Source organism: Mesocricetus auratus, unplaced genomic scaffold, assembly GCF_017639785.1.
Source record: "Mesocricetus auratus isolate SY011 unplaced genomic scaffold, BCM_Maur_2.0 Super-Scaffold_100024, whole genome shotgun sequence".
Taxonomy (NCBI): Eukaryota; Metazoa; Chordata; class Mammalia; order Rodentia; family Cricetidae; genus Mesocricetus; species Mesocricetus auratus.
The window spans coordinates 24,642,240-24,663,523 of record NW_024429205.1 but is presented as its reverse complement, the minus strand read 5'-3'; the positions used below and the strand labels follow the sequence as shown (position 1 = coordinate 24,663,523).

At 40.1% G+C, this 21,284-nt stretch overlaps 1 protein-coding gene across 12 annotated transcripts in view; it reads right to left on the bottom strand.

Moving 5' to 3' along the window:
- Positions 1-2,456: 2,456 nt before the first annotated feature.
- The window catches only part of Birc6 (baculoviral IAP repeat containing 6), a 161,203-nt gene continuing 142,375 nt past the window's right edge, over positions 2,457-21,284 (bottom strand). For 11 of the 12 annotated variants that reach the window (XM_040730949.1, XM_040730952.1, XM_040730953.1 and 8 more), the window contains 8 exons: positions 20,084-20,229; positions 18,457-18,567; positions 17,563-17,780; positions 16,318-16,479; positions 13,464-13,541; positions 11,990-12,178; positions 8,309-8,443; positions 2,457-3,605 (listed from right to left, as the gene is read on the bottom strand). In XM_040730949.1, the coding sequence (XP_040586883.1) occupies positions 3,426-3,605; positions 8,309-8,443; positions 11,990-12,178; positions 13,464-13,541; positions 16,318-16,479; positions 17,563-17,780; positions 18,457-18,567; positions 20,084-20,229 (1,219 nt within the window). In that variant the 3' untranslated portion in view covers positions 2,457-3,425. Of the gene's footprint in view, positions 3,606-8,308; positions 8,444-11,989; positions 12,179-13,463; positions 13,542-16,317; positions 16,480-17,562; positions 17,781-18,456; positions 18,568-20,083; positions 20,230-21,284 lie in introns of those variants that run through there. The other variant, XR_005870837.1, reaches the window with a different exon arrangement.

Below are 21,284 nucleotides of genomic sequence, written 5' to 3'. Positions count from 1 at the left end.
GGGGCTGGGATGCTGCTCAATGGGAGAGCACTGGCTCGGTAGGGCACCATGGGGGTGTGATGGGATGCAAAGTTTGCAGATCATGAACACACCGTTTTAACACTGCTGTCCACATTTCCCAAAGATGTACACACACTGTTGGGCCAAGGCTTTCTCCTACACTAGTTTCTCAGTTTGAAAACATGGCATTCATTCTCCTGTCGACGGATATATGCATGTCTCCAAGCTCTGCCAAGTGCCTCCTCCTCCTGGCCACCCTTAGAAGGCCCCGGTGATAACCTGCCAGGTGAATTCTGGAGTCACAGCAGAAGGCAGAATGCTACGATCTGGTTCTTCCCTAGTCAAAGCTGAGAGCTTTCCCAATCACTCAGGATGTTGAAGGTCAGTAGCAGAGCACATCAGGCCTTCTGTGGCCCGAGAGCAGCCACTTCTCTGACATCACAGCCTGCCACACCCATGTTCTTTATTGTCACTCTTCAGTACTTACTTAGGACGCCTTCCTCTAGGTAACTGTTCCTGCTCACATCACTTCAATGCCCATCAGGATTATTCCTTGGTGACTCTCCTCAGTGCTCCCTCCCAAGAGAATCTTGTAAGTTACTCTCCAGAGAACTTAACCATATTGTACTGTCTTCGTGCCTGCCATTCACCCAAGTGCAGGAACCTTACACCCAGTGAGCACTTACATGTACAGGTCATGGAACCTATGGAAGAGTTGGTCACTTCGTCCGCCATGTGAGTCCCAGGATTCAAACTCAGTTTGTCAGGCTTAGTCACAAGCACTTTTACACACTGAACCTGCTGCCTGTGCCTTCTGCTTTTTATAAATCATTTACTGACTCTGGTAACAGTATTGTTGCTTTCTAACATGTTCCCAAATCTAACAATGAGGTGTAATGGAAAAATGTACTTGACAGCATTTATCATTCACGCCCAATTAGAATGGGATCCTGACCAAAGCAAACACAGACATGGAGAGTTGATGATTGGCTTCTATGTTCTTTTCTGTGTGTGCTCCATGTGCACACACCGTGGAAGTTAGAGGCAAGACCACACTGTTCCCTACAGCTTCATCACAAGCACCAAGAGCTCACCAGCCACCATCTGGGTAAGTCTCTCACCTCCAACTCCCACCTTGCCATAAGTCCTGAGATAGAGATGAAAGCCATTGTAGCCAGATTTTTTTCTGGAGACAGGTTTTCTCTATGCAGCCCTGGCTGTCCTTGAACTCACAGAGATCTGCCTGCCTCCATCTCCTGAGTGCTGGCATTAAAGGTGTGCACCACCTGGCTCGGCTTTGGTTTCTCCCTTAGAGGTTAATCCCTTTTACTTATTTGTTTGTGGTAGGAGATGCAAATGAAGGTCAGAGGATAATTTGCACAAATCAGCTCTCTCCTTTCTACCATATGGGTCCTGGTATTGAACTTAGTGTGTCAGGCTTGGTTGCAAGCAGCTTTGCCCACTAAATCATTTCGCCATTCACTGACACCCCTTTACTGATGTGGGTTCCTGGGACCTGAACTTGGGTTGTTAGCCCAGCTCAGCAATTGCTTTCCACCCAATGAGTCATGTCCAAATGCTTTTATTTCATATTGCTGATAGTTTTTGACACAAGTTCGGTCTAGCATGTCTGCATATGGCCTGTAAGTCTTTCTCATCACATATCTTGTCATTATGCTGCAGCTTACTACGCACTGTATCTAAGACTACTGTGTTAGGCGCTCTGTTACCCTGCTGTTTTCTGCTAGTGGTGTTTAAGGAGTCTGGGACCTGAGACACGAAGGGGTAATCACACCCCTTAACTTAATTTTCCCTTTATGCAACAATACCTAAATTTCTGATTCTCCTTCCCCATCCCTCATTTTTGAGGCAGAGTCTCATACTACAAGCTCTCAGCAAACTCTATGCCTCAGTCTCCCAGTCAGGGATTGTAGGGAACCATGCCAGGCTGCCACCTATTCCTTAGAGTCAAATACCACTTTTATATCATTATTTTCAATAATCACTTCAGCATTTGCTTTTTTGAGAAAGTGTCTTTCTATGTAGCTATAGAGATAAGAATGCCCCTTCTGAGCCGGGCGGTGGTGGCATTTGCCTTTAATCCCAGCACTTGGGAGACAGAGACAGGCAGATCTCTGTGAGTTCGAGGCTGAGCTGGACCAACAGCCTCCAAAACAATACAGAGAAACCCTGTCTCGTAAAACAAACAAACAAACAAAAAGAACGCCCCTTCTGGCCGAGTGGTGGTGGCATTTGCCTTTAATCCCAGCACTTGGGAGACAGAGGCATGCGAATCTCTGTGAGTTCGAGACCAGCCTAGCGTACAAGAACTAGTTCCAGGACAGCTTCCAAAGCCACCTGTCTCGAAAAAAAAAAAAAAAAAAAAAAAAAAAATCTCAAAAGCTTCTCTGTAGAAATACCATTTCACACATGGCAACTATTTTAGAAACAAGACATACTAATTCACCTAAGTTTTTATTTATTGGCTCTAGAAGAATTTGCATGAAAATGAGCCTGTATGGCAGGTACAGAGTGTACTGTAACAGCACCAGAGAGGCCCAGCCTCTCTCCTCTACAGAGCCTCCGTGTTGATACATACATGGGACTTCAGGAACAAAACCACACAGTCCAGACAGAGAGGAGCCCTTGAGGAAAACAGTTTAAAGTGACTTTTCCAATTGACCATACCTTTTCATATACTTAAATTCAAAGAATTGATACATTCAGAGGCCCAATGTTTGGCATAGAATAAAATCATGTTCATTTATTTTTTTCTGCATCTTAGAAGGCATAAAATTAAATATGTTGAATGTAATAAATTCATCCATACAAGTGCAAGTCTCCAGCTATAGTGCATTTTATGGCAGATTTATTACTTAAAAATGTACCAGTAAATCAAAAAAGAAGGGCTATGTCTGTTTAACTTTTATTAAAGTGTATGTAGGAGGTCTTCAGAAATCAAATATGAGCATGAAGATATGGTCAAACATAAAATCTATCAAATTCAGTGAAAAGTTGCTGACTTTAAATAGCAGTTGTAAGAATGACCAATATATATCCTTTGTTAACAACCTCTCACTCTACAGTAAAAAAAAAAAAAAAAAGAAAGATAAACATTCAGTAAACATTCTTTCCTAAGGTAGTTTCCCTTATAGATCAGTGATTTATCCATTTCTTTGTATACACAAATTTGTTGAACATACCAATCAGTGGTTCTCACAATTGAAAAATAAAAGCACAAAAAAGTTTACACTCTTGTACAGGTAAATCAAAGATCACCTTGAATTAAACTGGATCTCCTTAAGGGCATAGTATAGTTTCAGTTCCATTACCTATTACATAATTAGTTTCTTACATACAAATATTGACATATTTGGCTTGTGCTTCCGAAGCCGTTGTGTCTATGAAATCCACATCAATGCAGCTCATAATTGGAAGTCACTGGGGAGGTCTTTGCTGCTGTTGGGTTTGCCATGGTCGTGTGTTAGAGTCTCTTCAGCACGCGCTGTGGCCCTGCACACCTGGGAGGCATCGTCAATGTCTGGATCTAAGCCTTCAGGACAGGGAAGTTTCAGTAGCTCTTCTCGGAGCTGAGCAGTGTGGCGCTACATGGAGGAAATCACTAATATCAGAAGTGTGGTCATGTGATTCCACCCTATCACTAAGACAAGAACTTGGTTTTAACATACTCCACTATCAAGTGTATAAATGTATACTCAATGCTTCGTATGCCAGCCAGTACATTACACATTTAAAACACACAGCAAACAGAACTCTCAAGAATCCCCAAACTCAGGGCCAGCGAGATAATTCAGCAGTTAAGAGCACTGGCTGTTCTTCCAGAAAGCCTGGGTTCAATTCCCAGGCTCATATGGCAGTTCACACCTATCTGTAACTTCTGACTCCCTCACACAGACATACATGCAAGCAAAATACCAATTATATAAATTATATAAATAAAAAAAAAAAGGATCCCAAACTCAAAGTTACTTCCTGATACTGAAAAGTCCCAAGTAACATTCTGTACTGGTAAAGAAGAATAAACCCCATACCCTAAAAACATAGCATAGTTCCACATAGCCCCATGTGCCCCCACCCTGGCTATAGGAGCTGCACCACCAATGACTTTAAACATCTACGGATTGATATGTGTATTATTTTACATGTCAACTCTGAAAACGACAATTGCACAAATTAAAATAAACCCAGACTGGGGATTTATCACAATGGCACAGCACTTGTCTGGCATGTGCAAGCTCTGGGATCTATCTCTACTACGAGGTGGGAGGAAAAAAAAAGTGGGGGGTGACACATATGTACAACCACTAAACAAAAACCTAAACTACATTACAAAATTGAGAACACATATGCATGGTTGTCTTAGTGAATGGAAACAGGTATGCTTCGATCAAAGGGCCCTCCGTGAACTTGGCAAAAGTTTCCCATCATTTCATTTAACTCAAAAGAAACATGAAAATTTTATTGTTAGAATTTTTGTTTGTTTGTTTGTTTTTTTGAGACAGGGTTTCTCTGTATTGTTTTGGAGGTTATCGGTCCAGCCCGGCCTCGAACTCACAGAGATCCAAAAAAAAAAAAAAAAAAAAAAAAAAAAAAAGAAAGAGTCTCAGGAATCAAGCTCAGGTTGTCAGGCGTGGTGGCAAATGCCTTTACTCACTAAGCAATTTGGCCAGCCCCACTACACAGTTTTATAGAGCAATCTTTACACCTAAAAGATGCTCTGTTGAGCACTGACAAAACAAGGCAATGAGCACAATAAAGACGCGCTAACTTCTGTGAAGCCTGAGTGAGAGCTAGTTGGAGGCTGAGACAATCACACACCCTTAGCCACTTTCAAGGATTTAAAGCATATTCACACACTTCAAACTCACAAACTCTCCAGCAGCACTGATTCCCCTTCTACTATGTTTAAAAACACTGACTAAGGAAAAGGAAAGAAAAATCTAATTATTATGAGGACTTGGGAGAGTAGGATACTATAAGTATATTATGGACTTAGTTGAAAAGTACATGCACACCGGGCGTTGGTGGCGCACGCCTTTAATCCCAGCACTCGGGAGGCAGAGGCAGGCGGATCTCTGTTAGTTCGAGGCCAGCCTGGTCTACAAAGTGAGTTCCAGGACAGTCTCCAAAGCTACGGAGAAACCCTGTCTCGAAAAACCCAAAGGAAAAAAAAAAAAGAAAAGAAAAGTACATGCACTTCCTTGACTAGCATTCTTCAGCAAAGATGTTGAAATCTTCACCAATCTGGAAATGAGGGATTTCCAAGTCAGGGTGACATAGAAAAAACGTACAGTAGTTTAGTAGGATAGCTCACATCTTTTAAGTCCAACTCTGGGGAGGCAGAGGAAAGCAAATCTGAGTTTGAGGACAGCCTGGTCTACATAGTTCAGATTCAGGACAGTCATTAGTACAGAGTGAGACCCTGTACTCAAAATAACAGCCAAAAACAACCTTAAAAATAATACAGTAAAATGATTTCAGAGCAAAGCAAATGCTGAAATAACAGAACAGCAGCAACAGCTAGACTGCAGGCTCTGCAGATGTATGTGAGCAAAGATGCAGCTAAGTACCTATCCAGGAAGCATCAGGAACCACAGAGAACAGAAGTATGTGAGACACAGTGAAGGTGGGGGCAGCTGGGAGCAAGCCCCTTCTGAGGACAATATTGAAGGGGTCTCCTACTAAGCACATGAACTAGATGAAGAGAGCTAACCAATATCTATTGATCTGAGAGAAAAAGACAGTCTGGAAACCAAGTGGAGAAAGCTAAAAGAACCAATCTGAAGGAAGATACAGTACTACTCTCAATGCTTAATGAGGGCTTCTAGGAAAAAACATTACAAACACAACTCTGGAGAGAGAAAGACCGAGTTCCAAGAGTCACTTTTTAATAGATTAATTTTGTTTTTCTGTCAACTTCTTACAAGTACATAATGCATTCTGATCACTCTCTCCACCCCCCCTTTTATTTCTCTCCTGTCCTTATCAAAATCTGTTCTATCCCTACAGTCCCTTTCTCAGATAAATGACTTTTGATTTTGTTTTATGAGTCACCTTGTCCAACATTAGAAGCCCAACGACCACAAAAGAAAGGAGGTGGAAATAAACTGCTTCTCAGGAAAGATGGAAAAGAATAAATGAAAAAAGGGAAGAGAGGTGGGCACAGGAGGAGGGGAGGGAAAGGGAGAGGGACCTCGTACTGACTTGTGAAGCAACCTTGTTTCTTATCTAAATTTAAAATGGAAAATAAAAAAAATATTAATATAAAAAAAAAAAAAAAAAAGAAAAAAGGGAAGAGGAGCTTGATGGACAGAAAAGGGAAACATTAGATAAGCAGTGGGTATGTTAATGAGTAACCTACAGAGAGAGAGAGAGAGAGAGAGAGAGAGAGAGAGAGAGAGAGAGAGAGAGAGAGAGAGAGAGAGAGAGAGAGAGAGAGAGAGAGAGAGAGAGTGTGTGTGTGTGTGTGTGTGTGTGTGTGAATTTGAGGAGTGGAACTGTAACAGAACCGTAGATGGAGACAGGCTAGTGGGCATGGTGTAAGGAGACAAACCTTTGGATGCAGAGGTCTTTGTTCTTGTTTGATGGAGAACACAAACTGTTTTCCAGTATTGGACAAAACAGAACTAGCATAAAACAAGCTAAGTGTTATTTCCTTAGACAGCCTCACTAGCCAAGGGTAGCCTTGAATCCTATCCAACTGATTGAGATGCTTAATGCATCACCACCTGTCTGGACCCATATATGGAAGTCCATTCCATCTTGTCAGGAGTTCAGAGAGCTCAAAAACACTCCTATTGTCTTTAAGATACTAGCTTAACAGCTACGTGATGCCCTGGCCTTGGTGGTGAATGGCTCCTATCTAAATAACAATAGACTTGGACCCAGGTAAGTTTACACTCATCCTGAAGGCTGGTGGTGCAGATATGAAGCACTTGATGGCCAAGTAGTACTTGCAGCTATGGAGTGTCTTAACGTTTAGGAGAAGTAATTGCTATCTACCCTTTATACATGATAATAGAAGTCTTCTGTCATTGTCCCCACCTTTGATTCGTTACTTAAGATGTTGTATGAATAAATAGAGGCACATTCAGTATGAACTGAAACTACCCTCCTGACACTATCCTATGTCTGCATCTTTCCTTTAACGTCTATACCTAGCCTTCCCTCATCCACACTCCCCCACTCAGGAATAGACCTGGGGCTGCTCTGCCAGTCCCGACTGCAGCCCCACAAACACCAGTTCATGACAACTACTCCTGGCTCGAAAGTCTTTATAATGCAAAATTTCAACAGTATACAAAAGTAGACAGAATAGGAAAATAAATGCACACATCTCCAACACCTAGCTTCAACTATTAGAAACTCTTGGCTAATCTGATAATCACTTTTCATTTTTCTTATTTTGAAACAACTTCCAGACATCACATGACATGTCACTCATAAGTATTTCTGTACTTGGGAGGAAACACACACACACACACACACACACACACACACACCTAAAAAACTAGCATTCTTATTATCAGTTACTTATCTTATTTGCTCTGTTTTGAGAAAAGGTCTCACTATGTAGCAGTGGCTGTCCTGGAACACACAGTGATTATTTTGCCACTGGCAAGTACCGAGATTAAAGGTGTGTTGCCTTCCCACTTGGGTATCTATAGTGTTTCAATGAGGATCAGAAAAAAAAAAGGCTAGCAAGGATGAAAACACTGCACGCATAAAGAGGGAAGACACTGAGGGCTGGAGAGATGGCTCCAAGGTTAAGAGCTCTTCCAGGGGTCCTGAGTTTAAATCCCAGCAACTACATGGTGGATCACAACCATCTCCAATTCAATCTGGTGCCCTCTTCTGGTATGTAGGCAGAACACTGTTTATGTGACATTTGGGAGGATAAAAGGACAGAAGAATAAAATAGTTATTTGGAAGCAGCAAAAAGAAGGATTTCTACGAATGGAAAGTCTGCAAAGGTGCTGTGTCTTCCACTTCTATCAGTGAATGCTTAGGCTAAAAACAACTGCCTGCCTCCCACAGAGGTTATTACCAATCATTTCTCAGTGCCCTCCATCTCGTACCTTCTTCATTACACCAAGTAACAAAGTTATGTAAGGGAAAAGGCGTAAGGGTTCAGGTCCTATAGCTACTTAGAATCTGAATAATTACCAGTCCTCTGTCAAAGTTTTTGTACCTATCTACACACTTTTCTGTAACAACTTGTTTCTTTGGTTCTCTTCTGCTCACGACCTTCAGGTGGCAATCGCTAAGTCAGATAATCACCACTCACCTTGAGAGCTGCTGCATGGTGAGACATGGTCCTGCCCACCCGCTTATCGCTGCTGTACTGCTGGATGTCTGCAATCCACTCCTCACACTGGGCCATGATCTCAATTCTCTTCAAGTAAAAATGTTTGTGTATAACCTTGAAAATAAAAAGCAATAAGACAGAGCATGTCCACACATTTTAAAAGCAAAGTTGGTGGCCTTACAACAAATAAAAAAATTCTGGTTTCAAATGTTGTATGTTTTATATATGCTACATCATTACCATGAAACAGCCAGGATCAGAACATCAGAGGAAATACACTGAAATATGCAATTCTACAGCAGCAACGGATATTCAAACCCTGCTCAGATACTCAAGTAATCCCATCTAAAGAGCACAGGACACACATAAGGCAACATAAAGCAGACAGAGATAAAACAGCAAAGGTCAAAGATCTTCAACTCAGGCAACAGAAAAATGTCAGTCTTTACATGGGAACTAGGGCTGAAGAGATGGCTCAGAGTATACTGCACTTACAGAAGAACTGTGCTTAGGTCTCATTACCCATGTCAGGAGGCTCACAACCACCAGTTAACTCAGGCTCCAAGTGATGTGATGGCATCTCTAGGCATTTGTACTCACATGCACACCCCCAGCCCCATACAGAAAGACAAAAACAAACAAACCCACAAAATATTTGAGATTTCAAAGAGTGAAGTTTTTAAAGCATTATTCATCTATTTCTTGTGGGTATGCATGTGTGCCACATCATTCACATAGAGGTCAAAGGCATCACGTTCTCCTTCTAGCATGTCTTAGAATCAAAGACAATCATATAAAATCAAAATGAAGCATACTCATTACACTATACCTTCTGGGGCTGGAGAGATGTTAAGAGCACTTGTTGCCCTTGCAAAGAAGCTGGGTTAGTTCCCAGCCCACGATGAGGCTCACAACCAGGGGAACTGAAGACCTCTTTGACCTTTGAGGGCAGCATGAGTCCAGGTGGTGTGCATGCACACTCTCGCTCTGGCTAACCTGGAACTCACTTTGTAGACCAGGTTGGCCTTGAACTCACAGAGATTTGCCTGCTTCTGCCTCCTGAGTGCTGGGATTAAAGGGGTGAGCCACCACCTCGGGCTTCATTTGAAAATTTTAAAGATTTCTACCTCTGAAAAATGTTTGATACATTAGCATTAGGAATCTGTGGGAAACTTAGGAGTAGAAAGCAGACAAGAATTCCAGTTCAGTTCCTATACTATCTAAAGGGGTTCTCTCTGTCATATCCTGTCTAAAGCCAGATAGCTTTATAAAGGCATGGGAACTGAAATAAAACACTGGAACAATCCTACGTTACATTTAGCAGTTTGTGAGATTGATATTCAAGGACTCAAAATGCAAGAAAAGTACATAAATAAACTCTTGCCTCAAAAACAGAAAGATAAAAAAATAAAAGAACAACAACTCCTCCAACAATGTAAATAAACAAAAATGCCCAGGGAATTCATACTAAGAAAGTCAGTTTTAAGTATCCAGTGGCAAGGAGTGCCAATTTTAACAAGTTAGGTTCCAAAGGATGATAGAATCATTGTTTTTCTAATGATATGTATTTAATTTTTATAAACTTCACTCTCCCATTATAATCCCTGTGTTTATTCAAGGGGTTGGGAATTAACTCATAAAATGGGTATATTTCAGAGTGCTTTAAATATATTTTCAGAGTTTCATATAAATATAAAGAAATCATTTTGGCCAGGTGGTGGTGGCGCACACCTTTAATCCCAGCACTCGGGAGGCAGAGGCAGAGGATCTCTGTGAGTTCGAGACCGAGCCTGGTCTAGAGTTCCAGGACAGGCTCCAAAACAATACAGAGAAACCCTGTCTCAAAAACAAAAACAAAAACAAAAACAAAAAAAAAAACAAAAACAAAAAAACAAAAAAAAAAAAAAAAAAAAACAAAAAAACAAAAAAAAAACAAAAAAACAAAAAACGAAAAAGCAATCATTTTGTGTCTCCATTGATTTCTTTTCAAACAGACACATACACACCAATGTAGCCTCTACCTGGAAGAGTAGAACACTTGTGTTTCCTCTCACCATACTGACCCTTTGTGCTCATACCTGGGACTAAACCCTGGGACTTAAACACACGACACCACGTGGCATCTCCAGCCCTTATCCTGACTTGCTCAATATGCTAATTCTGTCGACCTCTGAACTTTACGTAATATACAGAGCTGAAAAGAGGAATTAAGATTCAGCATTATACACCATGTAACTTGGAATCCCTATTACACACAGCAGACCGATCAAAGAGCCCAGTACCTAGGGCACTGAATAATTTATGTATGATGCAAAGGGAAAGAACATACAGATTCTCCAAGAGAACTGTATTTATCCTTGATTTTTTTTTTCAGTAAGTTGGCACAATGCTTAGTAACAGGTGATGGGCAGTTATACGATGAATTATCTTACTGTGAATAACCTATGCCTAATTAACAAAGAGATTACATCTAAGGCCTTGTATACAAGTATACACACACATGTGCATACACAAGCAATTTCCTATAACAGATCTATTATCTTCCATAGCCTTTAAGGTAAAGGCAAACCTCTGGATGTGTGCACACATGTAGTAGTAACAAAAGAAGGAATGTTCCTTTACATCCTTCGGATCATGCTCATGAACTCCACTTAATTAACAGGAGCAACATTTACAGGGCTCACAGTGTTTAAGAATAACAACTACTAAATCCTATTAAATATGACAGTCTATTAGGCCAATACAAAAAAAATCATTTAAAATGTTGCAATTCTAGGAAAATCTAGGAAACTAATAATCAAAGGAAACAACCTTGAGAAAGAAAGCAATTTTAAGACACAGAAAAGCCAAATCCCTTGAAATGCTTCTGAGGGCTTTTAGGAGCTTGATGCTTTCTAATTTTTTTCTTAACATTCACATACATCACATACATACTTTGGTATAAGAACAAAAAAATCTATTTCCACCATAGATTTAGAAATTAACTGATCTTCATTAATAAGGAATATTTCAAGAGAATATTTCAGTAATGTCTGAATAGTTGGATAAAAGCAAAAAGTCCTGAGCTAAAAGATGCTCATTTGGTGAAGTGTATAACAGCCCATTAAAAACAAACAAAACAAGCAGGGTGGTGGTGTCGCATGCCTTTAATCCCAGCACTCGGGAGGCAGAGGCAGTCGGATCGCTGTGAGTTTGAGGCCGGGCTGGACTGACAGCCTGCTAAACAATACAGAGAAACCCTGTGTCGTTAAAAAGAAAGAAAGAAAAAAAAAAGCAGAACAAGGATGGTGGTGCACGCTCAGAACTCCAGCTTTGAAGCAACAGAGACAGTTGGCCCACAAAGGCTTACCCAGTGAATTTAAAACCAGCTAGAGACCCTGTCTCAGAAAAAAAATGACTGTCTTCTCACCTTTACACACAAAATGTGTACCTGCACACATCATGCAAAAGTAAACATTAAATATAAAGGTCCCAAGATAAAGTCATTTGTCTTTCATTACAGATGTGGTTTTAAACCTTGCTAACTGCATTTTGTTATTAATGATTTTAGGATTCTTAGTTATAAGAAGTAAAGCTTAGTGCACCAGATACTGTAAACTTAGACTATAATACTAACAAGTTATCTCAAATGCCTTAAGTACTTAACTTTGTCCAACCTACTTCTTTAAAGCATGGTGAAGGATTCCTGATTTGTTCTAGCATCGCCCATTTAACCGTTGCTTGTCGGATATTTCCATCATATTCTCGAGAACTCTGTGTGCCACTGGGAGTGCCTCTAGACCGTTCATATCCCGGTTCATTAAAGTAAGGCTCAGCTACTAATATAAGGGACTGGACAGAAACCAACACCTAAGGAAAATAGGAAATGAAAAAAGTTATTAGACATTTTTACTGCCAGTAAACTGTTATCCTGCTTCATCTCTAAGAGTCTCTATTAGCATATTTCCAAATATTTCTGGCATGAATAAAAACAAAAACAAACTCTCAGGAGGCAGAGACAGACAGATCTCTGTGAGTTCCAGGCCAACCTGGTCTACAAAGTGAGCTCCAGGACAGCCAGAGCTGTTACACACAGAGAAACCCTGTCTCAAAAAACCAAACCAAGCAAAGTCAAAACTATTGGGGGCTAGAGATATGGCTCAACAGTTAAGGACCTATGTTTGATTATCAGCATATGTATGTGGTACACATACATACACACAAGCAAACATCCATATACATTATCTCAGTTGACTCATGAATATCAGGGTAAGCTCAAAGCCTACCTAGGCTACATAGTGAATTCCAGGATGCCCTGGGTTAAAGTGTGTGACCCTTGCCTTTAAAAATAAAACAAACATAAAAAAAACCTATAAATTTAAGTTAACCACACCAAACCACATAAAATAGTTATTCACTCATTTATTTATAAGCAGCATTTCACTGCATTGCCCCGGCTGACCTAGCACTAGCTACATAGACCAAGTTTTGGCTTTGAACTTACAAAGATCCTGCTGCCTCTGCCACAACCTTAAATAATACTTATGCATCATCTGTTAAAACTGGCCTTACTTGTGTAGAACATTAAACCAACAAAGCCCTACTAACAATGCTCACAAAGAAAACTTAATAAGGAACCAGGCAGTGGTGGTACACTCCTTTAATCTCGGCACTTGGGAGGCAGAGGCAGACAGATCTCTGTGAGTTTGAGGCCAGCCTGGTCTACAGACCAGCTAGGGCTGTCTCACAGGGAAACCTTGTCTTGAAAAACCAAAAACCATTATGGGAAAAAAAAGGAGCTAAAACTCCTAATATTTTATCAATTCCAGGACATTAATTTTGATCATCAAGTAACTAAAATTCTATGTAACACTACCTCCTAGTGAGGAAGTGGGTATTAAATTTGATGCACAAGACAGGAGGCATACCCAAATCACCTTATTGCAGCACACTGCATTTTAAGAATTAGGTTCAACAAGTCTAATGTTTGTCTTCTGTCAAACTTTAAACTACCCATGAGACTAGCTATTTATTAGCATTTCCTGCCTTCTAGCTTTTTGGACAGCTTTCTATGTTTACTTTTGGTCACTAATTTCACCTGCAATAAACACAGTTCTTAGAGTGTAAGCAAATCTGTGAGAGAAACTTTGTTTACTTGCAAAAAGCTTGATGTCTGAGGATTCCACTTCTCTTCTGGTCTTCCATGCCATGTGTTCAGGATGCTTAAACAAACCTGAAGGGAGAAAGACAAACAGACTTTGAAGAAGTGTTTAATATTTAACTGACCAACTAGAAATAAAAACATGATGCTCTCAAATCAAAGTGTACCTAAGTCTGTGAAAGCCTAATTCATCTTTAGGTGTGAACCAAACCCATGTGGCATTACAATTTCTTCACAAGGAAAGCTTGGGGCCTAATACATCCCCATATGTAATATGTCATCTTTTTTTTTTTTTTTTTTTTTTTTTTTGCTTATATAGCTCAGTATGGCCTTCAACTAGCTTTGTAGTAGAGGATGGCCATGAGCTTCTGACTCTCTTGCCTCCACTGCTCTAGCGCTAGGACACCAAGGACGCACCATCATACCCAGTTAAAACAGTACTAGCCTTGAGTACACTAGCAGGCATGCTACCAACCGAACTACATCATTAGTCCTACATAACATGCATCTTAATGAAAACTACTACTTTTCTAAAACCCAAAAGCTTCTGGTGTAATCTAAATTGTTTGTATGTGGGCATGCACATGGAGGTCAGGGAAAACATGAGGGAGTCAAGTGCTCTCCTTCCTCTATGTGGATTCAGGGAATCAAACTTAGGTTGTTATTGCCTTTAACCACTGAGGCCAAAGGGTGCCAGATCTTTTGAAACAAAGTTTCAGGCAGGGCACCTGATGTGGGCCCTGGTTCTGGGAACTGAACAGACGCCTTCTAGAACAGCAAGCAGTTTTTTGAGACAAGGTTCCTCGGTGTGGCCTTGGCTGTCTCAGAACTTGCTCTGTAGACCAAGCCTCAAAGATTCGCTTGCCTCTGCCTCCCATGTGTAAAGGTGTGTGTCACCACCACCTGACACAGTACAGCTCTTAATCACTGAATCATCTCTTCACCCACAACTGTGAACTTTTTAGTTTTGTTTTAAATTTTGTGTGCATACATGTGTGCAAATGCCACAAACACAGAGTTGTCAGATCTACGTGTAGCTGGGATTTACAGGTAGTTGCTCAGTCACCTCTAAACGGACAGGGACTTGAGGTTATTACTACATTTCACAGCAGTCATGAGCCCCTCCATCTGACTCCAAAACTACAAAAACAATAATTTAAAAGCCATATATGTGTGTAAGTCATTCAACAAAGACACTTAAAATGAATACTAACCCTTCAGGATACTGGTATCTCAATGCCTTATCCTCACTCACTCAAGCCTACAGAGTGAACTGCTTAAGCAAATTCTCCTTTATACATTATTTGGGATCTATCAATAAAAGCTAACATGGCTACTTCAGCTTCTGTTCCTGAAACCCTGTTCTTTACTTTCTTGAAGAAAATAAATGGTGCCTCTCTTAAACTTTCTGAAAGAAATCTACACAACGAGTTCCAATTTTATGATTTATCACCTGGTAATATGGATGAAACAGAGCCAGGCGTTGGTGGCACACGACTTTAATGCCAGCACTCAGGAGACAGAGGCAGGTGAATCTCTGTGAGTTCCAGGACAGCCTTCAAAACAATACAGAGAAACTCTGTCTTGAAAAACAAAACAAAAATAATAAGGATGAAACAGTAACATTCTATGTCAAACTGGTTGAATATAAAGGGGTGAAGGACCTTGGAGACATCTTTGATAAAAACCCTACTTTTAAGATTTTGCTATTATTTTTCTTTTCTTTTTTTTGGGGGGGAGGAGGGAGGAGTAGACTCAAGACAGGGTTTCTCCGTGCAGCCCTGGAATTCACTCTGTAGATCAGGCCTAACCTGAACTCAGGTCCGCGTGCCTCTGCATGAATTTGCTATTCTTCCCACCAAGAAGCATCTGCTTATGTGTGGCTGGTACCCATGGAGGTCACATGAGAGCATCAGGGCTTCTGCAAAGTGGCAGAGTTTCTAATTGCTGAGTCGTCTCTACAGCTCCTAGATATTTCTTCTTAACTTCTAGTGGTATTTAAAACCATACTCGGCATGGAATTTACTACTAGTCTTCTATTAAACTGTCCATAACCACATTGAAAAGTGATAATTATATAGTCATAGGAAATGATTTCTGTTTTAAATAAAACTTTTATTTTCAGAACTGAACCTATGGCAAACAAACATTCTACCACACAGCTACTGTTCCGCATGGCTAGAAACATTTTTTTTTTATTTATTACATCTTCTTTTTTTTTTTAGATTTTTTTTTCTAGTAAGAATGAATCATTGCCGGGTGGTGGCGGTACATACCTTTAATCCCAGCACTCGGAAGGCAGAGGCAGGCAGATCTCTGTGAGTTGAGACCAGCCTGATCTACAAGAGTTCCAGGACAGCCTCCAATGCCACAGAGAAACTCTGTCTCAAACCCCCACCCCCCAAAAAAGAATGAATCATCCTGTTGTTAATTTTTTTAAAAAATGTGAAAACAGCTTTAAAAAAAAGCAAGTTCCTAATTCTGTGTCTCATGGACTAAGTGGATTTAAGATGGAAAGATGAAGCTGTGATCCAGAGGACAGAGTGTAGAGCTGACGGCAGCTCTGCTCAAACATTCCCGAAAAGATGGCCAGAACCGGAGATACAGAAATAAGGGAATTTCCAAGCTAGACACTGGTTCTGCTGTGTTGTGAGCAGAATTGGTTCATGGAAGGTATTAATTAATTGTAGTATTTTGCCTTTTTAAATTTCTTCTCTTATTTTCGAACTGGTCTGCATATGCAAATAGAGCAAGAATGAGGAAAAAAGAAAACCACACCAATTTTGTTTGAATCACAAAAACCTTCTGAGCAGTGTGGCCTGAAAAACAAAAGACCCAAGCATCTTACCTTGCCATCATTGTAAAGGTTGGGATTGAAGCGCACGCTATGACCCCCAGTTGTTTCTAGGTTCACAAGAGGAGGTGAGCTAGGATAATCTTGAGGAAAATACACATCAAACTCAAAGCAGCCGTTTGCATAGGGGGTGTCTGCTGGCCCAGTTATCAGAACCTGGTATGCACATAAACAGAGAGACTTGTGACAATCACTTCGTCACCACCTTTGAGAACACTGTAAAATGGCCAGTGCACAAGCTGGGCTAAGATTGGAGAAGAAACATAAACACAGGATGAGGAAAAGGTTTCATAGTGCTGTGGTTTTGGTGAAAACAGATTCTTATTGAGCATCAAGAAAGTTTATCTGGATCTTCAACTTCAAGCATAACCATTCTGAGTTTCATCTGAGTCAGTTAAGAGATGCAATGCCACCTGCAGCGCAGAGCTACAGGGGAGTCCACCTGCAGTGCAGTTACACGTGGAGGTCACTGGCAGCACACGACTTACTCCAGAGTTCTAGGCTGGAGGTCTTTCCTACACATAGAGCACAGTGCTCCACAGGGAAACACGGGTGTGGAACAGTAATGTCATTAGATTGTAATGGCCAAACAGGCAAAGTCTATAACCTTCCTACTGAAACATTATCCAGAAAATCAACGCATAGAAAAACATCTCAGAGAAGTCAACAGATCAGTAATTTGAGTTGTCTGAGGAAGACAGACTAATTAACCTATGAATTAAATCATAAATGTAAAGGATTTTTCACTGCCTATCCAATCTTTAGTTTTTTTAATTTAGTTTTTACTTAAGACTATCATTAGACAGATCACAATGTAAAAACAGAAAAGTACAAGTTATGTTATATTGCTATGACTTTATTCATAAAACCTAAAGGTATTCAAAACAACAGATTTCTCATAAAGGAAAAAGACCTTTTCTGATAAGCAGTCTATAAGACAAGAGTGTGGCACCCAAGATGACTTTATCCTCTTCACTCCTCAGCACCGAGTCCTCTGATACTATGCCTCAAAACTATGAGAGGTCAAACAGAGAGTCACCTCTTCAGGTATTTTTTTCCTAAGTCTTCCCATGCTATCTCATTTGCACACCCTGAACTAATATTAGAACACAGCTCCTTTTACTGCAATCCCAAGTGGTAAGCAAAATTTATGTTGAAATTGAAAATTCAGGCTACGTCTAAAGCTCTCTGTGAATACTTGAGTAGCCTAGGGAGGGTAGGGACAAAGCTGTTTTCTACCTTCATGATATCAAGTCGCTCCTCATCACAGCGTACAAAAACACTGGAAGACGATGACAGAGGCAGTGAGGTTGAAAGTGTTACCGCTTCCTGAGCCAGACGGCGGGCTCTGGCAGCACTGTTGGCATCGTTGGCATTTTTCACCTGAGACATGTAGTGGTAATTTACTTTAAAACCCAGTTTCCCATCATCATCTTCAGAGACCATTTCAAATGTATCTAAAAGGAGACAGAAGACAGAAGTGGAGAACCAGTATGGAAAACAGCTGTTGTGAGGCAAACATCACACAGAAGCGTCCAGTCTCTTCTTCTACCCTAATGGAACTGCTGGAGTGCCACAGGGTGGGGTGCAGGGGGTGTAGCGTAGTGCCACAGCACATCCCTCACTTGCATGAGATCCTGGGTTCAAGGAAAGTCCATTCTTGGGATGCTCTGCAGACTCTACTTGTGCTTTTATCTGTGTAGGGCACTCTAGTGCATCTCCTGGGGTGGCAATGCTGCGACTATACACACAGACCTCAAGTCAGAGATGGCAAAAGCTTTCATGTACACACAAGATCGTTTCTGATAAGCAGTCTATAAGAAAAGAGTGTGGCACCCAAGTAGCAATCAGGTCACAAACACTTTTTTTTGTTTTTACGAGACAGGGTTTCTCCATATTGTTTTGGAGGCCACAAACACATTTTAAACACAAGGATGCACGCAAAGATGTGCAGTTTTTGAGGCAGCATCTTAATGTGACATGAGTTAGCCTCAAAATCGAATTCTTCTGCCTCTGCACCAGTGAGTGGAATTACAAGTGCCCCATACTTAGCTCAAGTCTAGAAATCTCTCATTTACTCTACACACTTACCCAGCACTGCTAGAAGGCTGACTATGAGAAATTTCAACTTACCAAACTGTAGTTTCTTCATGACAGCCACATATTTCTCTTCAAGCGATTTTAACACTGACAAAGGTTTGGGTTTCATAGCCACTTTCTTTGAGTATTCACCTAGTTTTTTTTCTGTAATTTAATATTTCAAGATAAATTACATAAGAATATATTTTAAAATGTTTTTATCAGCATACATGTATACAAATAATGTATTCTGAGTCAGGTTTGGTGGCACACATCGTTAATCCCAGCACTTGGGAAGCAGAGGTAGGCGTATCTCAGTGAGTTCAAGGCTAGCCTGGTCTACAAAATGAGTTTCATGACAGCCAGGGCTGTTACACAGAGAAACCCTGTCTTTAAAAACAAAAACAAGTAATGTACTCTGATCACATTCCATTGCCCTTTTGTTCCTCCATGAATCTCTCTCCTCTTCTACTCTTTCTGTATGACACAAAATTGAAAAACTATCTACTTCTACATTCAGGTATGGAATACTAAATTTCTACCAAGCTTTTCACAACAATCTTCCTATTTTATGACTTTGGGAAGTGGAATTACTTTTCTATTTCATAAACATAACAATGGGCAAATCGCTCATTAACTCTTCTAACTTTAACTTTGTTTGCACTGGTGTAATGGTGTCAGATCCCCTGGAACTGTAGTCACAAACAGTTATGAGCTGCCATATGGATACTGGGAATTGAATCTGGGTCCTCTGGAAGAGCAGGCAGTGTTCTTAACCACTGAGCCATCTCTCCAGCCCCTCATTCACTTCTTTTTTTTTTTTTAACTTATTTTATTTTATTTTATTTATTGTGTATACAGCCTTCTGCCTGCAGGCCAGCAGAGGGCACCAGATCTCATTCAAGGTGGTTGTGAGCCACCATGTGGTTGCCGGGAATTGAACTCAGGACCTCTGGAAGAACAGTCAGTGCTCTTAACCGCTGAGCCATCTCTCCAGCCCCCCTCATTCACTTCTTAAACAGCAAAGGTCATTGTTTTGTTCTAATACCAATACATGTATTATAGAAGTTCTCCTGCAATCTCATTCATCTGGGGAATGAGAGATGAATTGGACAGGGTGTCCTTACACGGCAGAAAACTTATGATCCTAAGTGCTAGGAGTACAGATATGTGCTATTATGTGTAACAACCTCAATTTATTACTCACTGACAAAATGATGGTTTTCAATTACAGGGCTTTCAATTAAGAAACACAAATGAAATTAATATGCTTGTTCTCAAGCTACTACACTTAGTCTTAGCATATATATAGAAGAGATTAATTTTTATTTTATTTTAGGTTTCTTTTAGACAACGTCTCATTATATAGCCCTGGCTAACCCAGAACTTGCTACTGTCTGGCCTTAAACTAGAGAGATCCACTTGCTTTCACCTTTCAAGTGCTGGAATTAAAGACATGTGCCACCACGCATGGCTGAGATGAATTATTTTACAATGAGAAAATATTATTAGTTAAAACCTGACAAAGAAAAAATCCTAACAAAGAATTAACTTGCAAGTACAAGAACCTACCTGAAAACAAGGAAAAACAGGCAGTTCTCACTTGCTAAATAAAACAAGATTTGTGCAAATAGAAAGAAAAAGAAAAAAAAAAAAAAAGGTCATGTAAGACACTACTGGCCTTGATTTGCTTGCCGAAGACTGGTGGTGGCTGCATGGACGATCTCAGCAGTCCTCTGGATGTCTGGGACCAGAAGAGTAAGTCCTTCTGGTTCTTGGTCAGGTGCGTCTGGTTTGACTCCTGTTTTAACATTTTCCCTTTTAGATCTTTTTTTTTTTTTTTAAAGCATGGAAAGAAATGCAGGAAAATTAAGTTTTAGTACTGCAAATAAAAAATATTTTAATGTAATAACAGTAATTAAAGCAACACAGTATGTGCTATATTTGTCGCATGTGATAAGTAAGAAGCTCAAGTCATATTCATTACTGCTTCTGAAGCCACAGATTAACACCTAGGATAACAAATAAAGTTATGGATAGATTGTTCCTGTCTAGTTAAAAGACAAAAAACAAACATTACATAAATATTAAGGTAAGCAACCAAACACTTGCTATACCCTTAGACCTACACTTAAAACACTTAACTATAAGTATCCAGAGGTTCTAAGAAACTACTCTTGTAAACTAGTAACCTAGGGACAACTTCATGGCAATTTAGAAACACTACTTGTATTTCACCGAATATGCTAATTACTGAGACCAAAAGAATTTAGTATTTCAGCATAAAGAGTAGGCCCACGAATGGGTCTCTTACAAGACAATGTGCACTAGCTACACACCTCTAATACCAAGTGTTATATAGAATCACTTCAAAGCATAACTTCATTACTTCTTTCCAGGTCCTAAAATGACCCAACATTACAGCAAATTTATCACAACAGCATGTGTCACAGAAAGGTTTTCAGTGTACAGAGTGTCAGTTCAATAATATTCACTAAAATCACAACGAAGTATTTCTTTTTCTTCTATTGCAAACCTTGACACATATTCTTCACTTAATAACTTCACTGTTTAGATCTTCAAAATGGTTTATCCTTGTTAATTCAGTAAACATTTCAAAATAAATAACAGATAAAGATATATGAAATCTTTCTAAGGCACAATCTAAACTCTACAGCACTTATTTTTCTACATGAATACCTACCAACAAAAAGACCATTGTATTAAAATATTTCACAAAGTAGGTATGGAGCCACAGAGAATTTTCGTTGTTTTTTGACTGTCCTGGAACTCGCTCTGTAGACCAGACTGTCCTTAAACTCAAGAGATGTGTTTGTCTCTACCTCCCTAGGGCTGGGATTAAAGGTTTGTGCCTGGCTGAA